The sequence below is a fragment of the Monopterus albus genome, unplaced genomic scaffold (genome assembly GCF_001952655.1).
Source record: "Monopterus albus unplaced genomic scaffold, M_albus_1.0 scaffold214.1, whole genome shotgun sequence".
Taxonomy (NCBI): domain Eukaryota; kingdom Metazoa; phylum Chordata; class Actinopteri; order Synbranchiformes; family Synbranchidae; genus Monopterus; species Monopterus albus.
In genome coordinates this window covers 1,837,737-1,849,433 of record NW_018128094.1, presented here as the reverse complement: position 1 = coordinate 1,849,433, position 11,697 = coordinate 1,837,737, and the positions used below count along the sequence as shown (strand labels likewise).

Here is an 11,697-nt window from a genome sequence, read left to right as displayed (position 1 = left end):
TCCACCTGCCCGTGTGACTCGGCCACTCATTTCCCTGAAGAAATGAGTGAAGGGAAGTAACCCCAGATAGGGCCTTGATACATGAAGTCCTTATGGAGGGGGATTCCCCTTACAAACAATAACCTCTCCTCCTCCCTCTCCTCTCCTCGCCGTCTTCCATACGCCAACAAGAGTCTTCAATAAAGGTAAAAGTGATGTTAAATGTTCATTTATCCATTTCATTAGTCATTTATATTTATTTCTCATTGTTTTCTGTATGTAAAAATATAGTTATTCTCTATAAAATGTATTTTTTGTTAATATTTTTGGGTGTCTGAAATGGATTAATTGGATTTACATTATTTCTTATGGGAAATATTGCTTCAGTTTTCATACGATTCGGTTTTCGTCTGACTATTTTGAACAAATTAATCACGAAAACCAAGGTTCCACTGTATATGTAGCTACTCATTATTAGTGCACTGTTGCTATAGTTATCATAAAAATTATGTATATTGTATATATAATGTTGCCAAGGAGTTTTATGGCCCAGCAGTGAGCTCACCCCAGGTCACCTGAGCAGCCGTGTTTCTCTGAAACCATGCCCATACACAAATGTTAAGGTACAGCTGAGACCTGGCAGAGCATCAACAGGCAAGAAGACATTTCTGATGTCTATGGATTGTCCTCCAGTCTTAGTTGACCAAAGATAATTTTACCACTTATCTTCAGACTGATTCTATAAGTAGAACATGTACCAACATTTCCTACATTGTCAAAATAATTTTTCTTACACAGGTCCCATTACACCTCCTGATAATTTTTGTCTTTGCTTTCCAAGCAAATATCTAGTTTCTGGTCATAGATTTTATAGTCAGATTAGACAAAAATTAAGTTTTTTGGGTGCAGGAATGTGACTTTTTTTGATGAAGAAAAGGTGAAGCATTCAACCCAAAGAACAGTCCTGACAGTCAAGCATGGTAGTGGGAGTATAATGCTTTGGGGATGTCTCTCAGCCACTGGGACTGGCAACCTCCTAAAAGTGGATTATGAAAAAAGAACTGCACATCAAGATCCTGGAGGAAAACATCAGTTTGCAAAAAGACTTGGCCTTGGAACATCCCAGCAAGACAATAATCCAAAGCACATTGCAGAAGTGGTCAAGAAATGGTTCCTGGACAATGATGTAAATGGTCTGGAGTCCAGACCAAAATTCAATTAAGACTCAATGACAGGAACTTGGAACCCATGTAATGGCAAAGAACCCCTCCAGCCTCAAAGACCTGGAGGTCTTCGCAAAAGAAAAGTGGGCTAAAATTTCTGTCAAGATATGCAGAAACCTTGTAATAAAGTACACATTGTTTGGAGGCTGTGATGATGATGAAACATACTGTATGTGAATCATTCTGTGGGACAAAAGGAACTTAAAATGTGTTTAAATGTTTTCCAAACATTCTGCCATGGTGGAAGAATTGGGCGCAAACCTTTCTCCACTGCACCTTCGAAGAACCAATTGGAAATTACCATTAAGTCCCACCGAGTAGTGGAAACATCACTCCCTTTTAAGTAGCTCCAAGATCGGTAAATCCAACCGGTCGTCACTGCATCCACATGACCACATACAGTTCCAAAGCAGTGAAATTAATTCTAAAAGGTAGCGTAGCTCTGACAATAACATCACGGATCATTAATCCTCTCATTAACCAGCAACACATCACATGCAGCAGACACGCTGGTCTCAAGCAGCCAAAACAGGTACTGTGCTCCGGGGGAATCCACTGTTGATTAGCTGATCACTAACCGTGGTGGCGGCTTCACTGGACAGCTGCATGTAGGTTAGACCTGGTCAGGTCCCTATACAGGAACATTCCCAGACATGCAGTAACCTCAGGCCCTGTATTTTTTTTCCACACCCTCTGGCCACAGTGCAGCAGGAGGTAAATATATCCACAAAACCAGCCACAGTTGAAAAATTCCACTTTTACAATGGCACTGGTGGATGTTTTTTTTTAATAAGCTTTAGTGAAAATATACATAACAAACAAGGCAGTATAACATCTTGCCAATATGGTGGGGGCACTGGTGGATGTCAGGTAAACTCACATGAACGCGCTGGCCTGGATTTTATGCCCATTCAAGGAGATCCTTAAAATATCACGTAATACTTTATTTTGTTAGACAAAAAAGTCTCACGAGTGAGAGATGGCGAGATGTTTATAAACCAAGTTACTTCTGCATAGAAATACTAGAACATAAGTTCACCAAATTTTTTGAGCTTTAGGTCACATCAAAGATGATAATTTGCTGTTGCAACATTGTAGATAAGTCAGAAAACAAGGAAAAGCATGCCATGGGCCCTTTAAACTCCCAAGACACTACCAGAACAAGCCTGCAACAATCAGTTTAAATAAGGTTTTTTGGTGAGACATCTCTGAACAGCCAACCAATAGAAGAACCCTGGTGAAGCCAGAACTCTGAAGAAGACCTGGCCAATTGAGAAGCAGCTTCCTCCAAGAGCGAGCCCATCTAAATCCAGCAACGACAAATGGGTTCCGAGTCCCCGGCTCGATGACCATCTCGGAACCCTGGATCCTGCTCGACTCTGGCCCAAACAGCCTCCAAACCAGTGCTCCTCTCCTACTAGCCACATTGAATCTCAAAGCTAAATGGCTAACTCCTGCCAACAGCTAAATGTCTCATGAAAACCATAGTTACCCTAGCAATTTGTTACCAAATTCAAATCCCTAAACTATAGCAACCAACACTTATTTTTCCCTGTCCATATTCGTGATAAGACCAGAGAATTTAGATCTAGAATCTAGCTCATTTTTTTGACCCAAACAACAATCTTCCACCACAGCTAACAACAAACTGTCCTTCATTCATCAGAGCATTCACAAATGTACCATTTGAACCACCTCTACCCTCTTGATCATTATCCCTGTGTACATATTTAAAATAAATCTATGCCTTCATTATTTTATCGTTGGGTCTCTCTTGTTTCAGTAAATGGATTCACTGAACTGGTAGGAGTCACTACATTCAGACTTAGACTTATTTAATTACTCTAATTGTTTAATAGTTTGATGGAACTGTAACCACCTTGTGCACAAATCTAACAAGGCATTTGAATATTAAATACTGATATTCATATGAAAACAAAAAGAATAGTCTATTTATTGTGGTGGTTTTTGGTTGTGGTGCTATGGTCACATGCATTACTAAGCTGACACTTCACTGAGTCTAAGTATAAACAAAGGTTTTTATTAATAACGTAGGTCTACTTTGTAAGAGACAGGGTTCCTTATGGTTGCATAAATACATATACAGCCATAGGGCTATTCTTACATGACATTAAAAGATTTGCGAGAATATTTTCCATATATCAATTTGCAGCCAGCTGGCTGTAAAGTGAGAGATTGTGGTGTGCAGTGCCTGGTCAGTCAGCTGCCAAACACCAGCTCCGACATAAACACAGGCTGGTTCCTGCAGACAGTGTGCAGATCGCAGAGATTGTTTGCCTGCTTATGCCTACATATTCAGGACACGCCTTGAGAAACACAGCAAGAAAGAAATGTAGAAATAAATATATACAGAAAAAATCATGTGGAAATGAATAAATACAGAAATAGATAAATGTGGCACTCGATCATTTATTTATATCCACCGCCAATTTTATTTATCTATGCATTTCTTTATTCATTTATTTCTCTGTGTCCCATTTGGGCACCCATACTTTTTGAATGTTAGAAATTAAAAATGCTTAACACTTTGAAAAGCTGCTTGTAAACAATGTACTTTATCATTAATAACTAAATTTTAAAAATCATAGCAGTCACATGCGGGCTAATGGTTCAGTTTCTTCAACAACTCTGTTCCTCTCTGTACTAGCTAAATTCTTAATTTTGTAGTTTCTCAATTTAAAGTATAAACATCTAAGACATGTTCTCTGTTGAATGTTTTGGCTTATTTTTCATCACAAGTATACCGATGGAGAATTGCAAATGAAATACAGTATAATCTATTGCACTGTTGTTACAATAGAAATACTTATTCTCATTGTAAAAGCAGAAGAACCTTATAAGAACTGCATACAAAAAGGTTACAACCTAACTGGGCAATTAGCCAATTATTTTTCTCAATAAATGTTTTAGGCAATACCTTTCATAGCATTTTAATCTGAAACTAGAACAACATTTGCCAAGCACTGGAAGATGCAGGCTAACAAAGTGAAGGCAAGTGGGCAGGTTGGTTGTTAAACTAGCTGACTGAATTGTTTTGAATAACTTGCTACTGGCAGTAGCTCAATGTTACACTATACACCGATCACCCTTAACATTATGAACACTGGCAGGTGAAGTGAATAAAACTGACTGTTACAGTGGCAACTGTGTGGGGTATATTAGGCAGCAAGTGAACATTCAGTCCTCAAAGTTGATGTATTGGATGCAGGAAAAATGGGCAAGTGTAAGGATGTGAGTGACTTTGACAAGGGCCAAACTGTGAAGGATGAGATGACTGGGTCACAGCATCTCCCACACTGCAGGTCTTGGTGGGTGTTCTTGGTCTGCAGTGGTTAGTACCTACCAACAGTGTCTAAGGAAGGACAAATGGTGAACTGGAGACAGGGTCATGGATGCCCATGGCTCACTGATGGAGACATTGATCTACTGTATATTAAACTTTTAACTTCCATTTGTACTTTTCAAAATATTAAAATTTATTTGAATCTTTGTTAAAATGGTTGAAAATGAGAAATAATGTACATTGGTCTCTATGAAGAGAAAGAGTCAGGGGCTGTAGTGGTGATATCACACCTAGAGTGGTGAGGCTGTTGGATTGGTCTAAAAAAATTCTCTCGTCCTCACAACCACAGTTTTCACTCCTTTTACATAGGTTTTTCACTGAATTGTAGACACATCTGTGCTCTTCCTGACAATAGAACTGTGGAAGTAAATGGATTCACAGAAGATGCACAGTGAGCTGCAGAGTGACACAAGTGCCAAACCAACTGTCACATTGACTCCTTTGTAGATAGTATTAGGCATGTGGTCATAATGCTACGGCTGATTGGTGTATGCTACAAGGGAAACATTTAAACCGACAATATCAGGAATCCTAGTAACAAATGATTGTGCACAGATGGTCAACGGAGCCAGGTAAAGACTGGGGTGGGGTGTGGGGTAAATGGGGGAGAGGGGTTATATAACTACCGGTTTAAGAATAGTCTAAACCTGAAATGAATCAAATAAAGCAACTGCAAGAGAAGAGGTAGACAAACACGGTGCAGCACCTACGTACAGATTGACCTTGCAGGTCAGGCACCAGGCTGCCCTTGGCCAGGCCTTTGGGCTATGCGCACTGTGCGTCCCCGGTTTACACCGGCCGCGCCAAATGTCAGCACGGCGCTCCTTTCAAAACCAATCACACACTGAGTTCTGCCACCACCTGTGACAGGGAGAGCAAGACACACACTGTAGGGACACACACAGCCTAACAAAGCTAACACCATGTCTACCATTACCACCATGTTCAAATGAAATCTAGGGCTGTAACAATGTAGGCTCCTGGCCACTATCAGGTGAACTAATGGTGGCCAGTGTACAGAATCAATCCAGAAACATGCCTGCTTTAAGGGCTGCAGAAATACAGTATGTGAAGTTAAAACCAACATTTAATAAAATATAAAAATAATTTTCACATCTGACCTTTGCTAACAATCAAGGTTTACATGGTTTCAGAGTTGTTTTTAAACTGCTTGAATTTTTTTATTTCTTTTTTGTAAGTTTCTGAAAATTTTACTTATTCAAGACTTCACTGTAATGATTTGAGGTTTTAGTTTAGGTTCCCGCACTTCAACAATACTTTAACAGGTACAGGAAATATGTGAGGATGAGGTTAGCTTCAGCTATATAGCAAGAGTGAAAACAGTCTGCTTTGCATGCAAACTCCAGAACACCAGGATGTTTTTTCCTCACTGCAAACAAAACCAAACAGGTTTTGCAGGTAGTTCAGCTCATCATAATACTAAGCACAATTAGTTCTAAGGTGGGAATGAAAGGGCAGGGAAGATAGGGAGTGTTTTAATTTGTACAGTAAGTTGATTGAGCATAACTGGTCACAAGCAACAACAAGTTAGCTAGCAAAACCATCAAAATATGTTAAAGGAAACTTGTATACATACTGCTTTGCCGGCACCAACTGAGCATAGGATGGAAGAGTCAGGGGAGAAGGCACTGCAATACACCCAGTTCTGATGCCCACGCAAAACCTTCACCATGTTACCTATACAATACATAAACAACACGATGAAGCAATACACCATGTCCTTTACTCTCAGATAACAATTCAAAATTTTTTGCTTCTGAAATGTTTTTCTCTACGTGACAGCAGACGGTAGGCAGTTTCAGGCGGGAGGAACTTTTTCATAGTTCTTAGAACTATTAGAATGAGTACCCCCTTTTTTGTGTCCATACCAGAGGAACTGAGAACAATAATGGTTCTTAGAACACTGTGTTGAGGGACCTTTGTAGCTCCTACTTCTGGGTAGGTACTGTCCAGGTGTAACAGGAACCATGAGTCAACCATGTGTATTTTGACCACAGCAGCACTGTCACTTTTCTAAACTGTTAATCATGTATAGCGATCAAAAGCCATCACTAGTGGCATAGGGAGCTGCAGTCTCCCAACGGAATCCTCTGCAAAGGGTTAGTAACATATAAAGAAAATACTTACTGGTAATGTAATGTCGCTACTATGTGTTAACTGTTGTGAGCTTGTTGGCTAATCGCTAACAGTTGGCAGGCCTAGTGTTAGGTCACTGCACCGTTCCGTTTTCCATTTGGTCTGAAAGCGCCTAGTATAGAGAATGACAGAAAACAAGGGGGGTAGGACATTCAACAGCGGCCCCTGGCTGGAATCTAACCAGTGACAACAAGGGCCAAATAGTGTGTATCGTGTTTGGTTTAACCCATTGATATTAAAAGCAAAGCAAGTTTATTTTTATTGCACATTTTATACCAAAAGGCATTCCAAAGTGCTTCACAGTGTACACAATCATAAAACAAATAACAAAAACAAAACTAGGAAAGGCACAACATTAAAAACTAAATTTAAATAAAAATTAGTTTGTAGAATCGGACTAAGTTATGAGGGTAACAAGAAGTAGAAGTTAGTCTATAATTGTAGAAGTGTAGAAAATGGTGTTCAAAACAAAATAAGTGCCTTTAAATAAAAGCAATGGTAAATAAGTCTTTAATTTTGTCAGCACTGTCTCAATTGTAAGCAGTTTGTTCCACATTTAAGCAGCACAGAAGCTAAAGGCAGCTTTGCCACATTTAATTTTAAGTCTCAGAACAAATCGGTAATAAGTGTTGTGTGTGAAAAACACTGATGAACTCTGAGCTACTGGCCTGGTGTTTTCCTAAACTTTAACTCAGTGCAACTTGACTTATCTTTCTGATCCAGTGAATTTTAAAATAATGGGCACTCAAATTCAGCCAGTTCAGGCATTCAGGTTCCCCTCTGTTTCTTCATCAGTGCTCCGGCGTGCTACCCCTACCTGCGTCTCCTCCTGGCCCCATAGAGAACTGTTCCTAAAATCTCCACACAACATTTTGTATTTGTAATTACGGAAGAAAAAAATGTCTGCAGTGAGCTGACAGAATTTTAAAAGCTCTTCTTTGGTAAAAGTAATACAGAGAAGATGGACTCCAAAAAACTGAACAAACAGGAAAAGCACGAGAGCGCACAACTAAAGCAGCCATTTGCAACACCATTTTGCTCCAGGGCGTTTTCAAAACTGGTCTTACAATTCAGAGGCCTTGCAATTCGCCAGTCAACAACATACTCTCAGTTGAAAAAGCAAAAGGTCAGGACACCCTGTAGCTCAGTGGTTACGATGCAGCGCACCATATACCCGGCAGCACAGCTTGTGCACAATGTCAATGGATTAAGTCCAACCACCGACATCTGTCACAGGTCTCTCTCTGCGACTCACTATAAATAAAGCTTAAGGAAAACAAAAGGGTATTTGGTCCTGCTGTCAACTCATCACAACTTGAAAAGGACAAGTAAACAAAACCAAATAAATAAAACTGGGTTAAAATGACAGCTTTTTTAACAAGGGCAGATCACCTACATACCATCATCTTTCAGGTCCCATACACGGAGAGTCTTATCTCTGGATGCAGAGACCAGCATAAGGCTGCCATCAGGAGCAAAGGTCAAGTCTCGCACCACATCACTATGGTCCATCAAATTTAGCAACAGTTTTCCTGCAATAGTGAAAAACAACCATTACTCCTTGGCCAAGTTGGATGTGACAAAATGTGGAAAAGTTCAAGGGGTATGAATACTTTTGCAAGGCACTTTACCATCACACTTTGTCATACTGGTTGCTGCTCTGGTTCTGTTATATACTGATATTGAAGCACAGTTTTTGCCTTGACAAGAAATATCATCACGTTTTAACATCACGAGATCTTGTCACACCCCTAGTCCTCACCAGTGTAAACATCCCAGATCTTGATGCGACCATTGTTGAGACCTGTTGCCAGCAGCAGCTGGTCCTGGCCGAACTTGAAGCGGTGCCATTCGATGTTAACACAGCGGCTGTGCTTCTCTGGCACTGAGGAACCAAAGGCCAAGCCCCATACGATGTCACCACAGTCTATGGTGTGTTCGCGGGGCTCTGTGGCCACCAAGATCGCCTGCCCTCCGTTACTGCTCTGCCAAGATGAATGCCGGGGACTCGAGGCATTGGTACCCTCTCCACCATGGCCCATTGAACTACAGAAAAAGAGAATGCAGAAAGATATAATATAAGATCAAGAAGAGACAGTGGCTCTGAAAACTATAGAATATGTATGCTCAGTCCACGTGCCATGCTGGCACGTTTCAAGTGTGTTGCTCCTGTACCGAAGAGCAAGGTAAAGTTATATACTTTGGTAACATGCTAGAAGTACAGTATAGTAGTCACAGACCACAGCAAGTTGAATCCTGTATGTACTATATACAATATGTAAACTGACCTGTTGACCAAGTAGTGGAGAATGTTCATATGTAGTTAATTAGACCTGCTTTTATTGAAGAACACGAGTGCAAATGAAGCTCCACTAACTCAGTGACAACCTGTGCCTTGCACTGCACACTACATTTCCTATAGCTTCTTCACAACAAAAGTATCACACCAGTTAACTAGTGGTTGATTTTTAACGTGGTGCAACAACTGAAGAGGAGGTTTGGTTTGCATCAGCTGTAATCTAATACAGGTAGGCACAAGTTCAGTAGTTTTTACAGTCACCTCACAGCAACAAGGTTCTGAGATTGAACCTAGAAAACTGTGGAGTTTCCATGTTCTCTCAGTGCTTGTATGGCCTTCCTCGGGGTGCTCCAGTGTCCTCCTGCAACAGGTTAGTTTAGGCTAACTGGCAACTACAAATTGAAATGAAACAACACGAATGGCTGGCTGTATGCGTCAGTCCTGTGACTTAACTAGCAACTTGTCTGGGGTGTGCCCTGCTAGGACTGTCCCCATTTACCCACACCCTCAAAGATAATGGGGTACAGCTGATGAAAGCAATCAGTAAAATAAGGGTGATGCAGCTTGCTGTAAGGCTGTAGTGGAAATGCAGGCAAATCACACCTTGGCTTGGTACAGCTAGGGCCATTGGGAAAATTATGAATCTGTTTCAACAGAGGCAGCAATTAGTTGCAAACTTTAGTATTTTTGCCACTGCTGAAAAAAGCAGCTAACCAGATTCTGTCTGCCATTTGGGAAAAGCATGGACTTGTCCTAAAGATAATTTCAACATGTGGCTCTGAGAATCCAAGAACCAAATGAGTGGAGCGAAAGAGTCTATTAAGCAGAAAGGGAGCTGATATTACAAGTCATGCATTCTTGGTACTGGGGAAAACCTCTGCATTCATTCTGCTTTCTGCATAAGGTGGGGAGAGTAAACAAATAGCTACAAAGTTCTACTAGCCCACAGATTTGCCAAACACCATGCAGACCTAATACTATTGATTTTTGAAATTATAATAAGTCTATGGGCTATAGTCTGAAACACCTACAGTATAATAACCCATAAACTATCAATGAAAGCATGATGAAGCTGCTCATTTCCTTGACATGTCCTTGCAGAGGTCATTAATGCTCCACACCGGAGGAGCATTAGATCTTTACTACCGTAAAGATCAGATTTTAGTGCAGCCACGCAGATTTACCTAAGTTACCTAAGTGCTTGAACAAACCTGAACCTAAATGAACATTACATTTTCAGAGTTTTGTCTATGTCTATTCCTGACTAATGTCTTCTCATGAGCCAAAATCACCAGATATTATATAATACTTGTGGGTGCTGTCAATGGCAGTTCTTAGAAAGAAACAAAATCAAAATCAGCCAACATTTGAATCAGCAGGTCAAACTTAAAAAAACTGGCCAAAAGAAAGTGCAACTGGTGCATCTCTAATGACCACACACTTCACATATATGGTTGAAACGTTTCAGACTCCCCTTCCCCAAAAAAGAAGAAAAATCATATCATGTACATTATTGATGTATGTTATAGGACTGCCCATTAAAAGGCAATGAGTCAAAGCAGTTGATTAGAACTCAAAGTCATATCACATTATTGCAATCAAATCACTGCAGTTTTTTGCTGCTGCATCACTGCACAGAACAAAGCAGGAGCAATATCCCATGCTGCAAACGAGTCTTGCCTCAAAATGACACTGTGCAGCACGACAGATGAGTTTTTAGGAGATTAAATATAATGAGGACATATTTTTACTTCTTCAGACTCACAGATGATAAAGAAGAGTCTGACAGGTAAAACATCAGGGTCATATAGGCTGACAGTGGTTTAGTGGGGCTGCAGCTCTGCATGATTTGATTTGATTTGATTTATTCTTTCAAGCATGTAAAGACAGTTGATATGTCAACACACATAATTTTACACATATCCAACAAATGCTAATCCAATATCAATTTGCTTATACCTAGTACATGCTTGAATGGAGTAGGAAGAAGTCAGACTTATCCAGTCCTACCCCATGAATACAGCAGACAAGAAGGATCTAATGGTACTTACTGATCTCTGGTCAGGTTCAGGTGATGAGCCCTTCTCTGCAATTCTTCTCCTGTAAGACAGAGTCCAGAATTATTTCTGAAAAACAGTTGCTATTTTTAAAAACATATCATCATGTTTAATGTTAATATCATAAAGCACAGACCACACAATTCCTCCTGAACTCCACATTTTTAAAACCTAAATTCCTTAGATTTCTCTAGATCTTACAGTGATACTTCTCTGTCAGCAACAAAGTGCATTTAAATTACGATTTTACTACATATCATCTCATAATACTGAGGAATAGTGAGAGTGATGAGTACATGAACTTATTCTTCAGGTGGCACAACAAAATCCATTGCGACCAACATTGGGGTTTGCTAAATCTACTGTATGGCAACTGTGTCAAGTTTCACTTTTCTGTAGTATATGAAACAAGATCTGAAATTCATTCATATGACTCAAGTGCCTATTTTGAGACGTACTGAATCGAAGAGTAATATATGATGTGTCGCTACCTCCTTGCTAACAGGGCACTCATCTCCTCCATGAGCCCTCCTCCTCCAGGCAGAGGGCCGTTGCCTCTGGCTTCAGATTTGGCCCCTCCAGCCCCTGGCATGGCTGCTGCCAGAGCGGCCGCCGCCT

At 40.3% G+C, this 11,697-nt stretch overlaps 1 protein-coding gene across 1 annotated transcript in view; it reads right to left on the bottom strand.

Moving 5' to 3' along the window:
- The window catches only part of wsb1 (WD repeat and SOCS box containing 1), a 38,716-nt gene that overhangs the window by 12,385 nt on the left and 14,634 nt on the right, over nt 1-11,697 (bottom strand). Inside the window, exons 3-5 of the mRNA XM_020619058.1 lie at nt 8,486-8,769; nt 8,124-8,255; nt 6,164-6,264 (exon numbers count right to left, since the gene is read on the bottom strand). Coding sequence (XP_020474714.1) covers nt 6,164-6,264; nt 8,124-8,255; nt 8,486-8,769 — 517 coding nt within the window. The remainder of the gene's footprint in view (nt 1-6,163; nt 6,265-8,123; nt 8,256-8,485; nt 8,770-11,697) is intronic.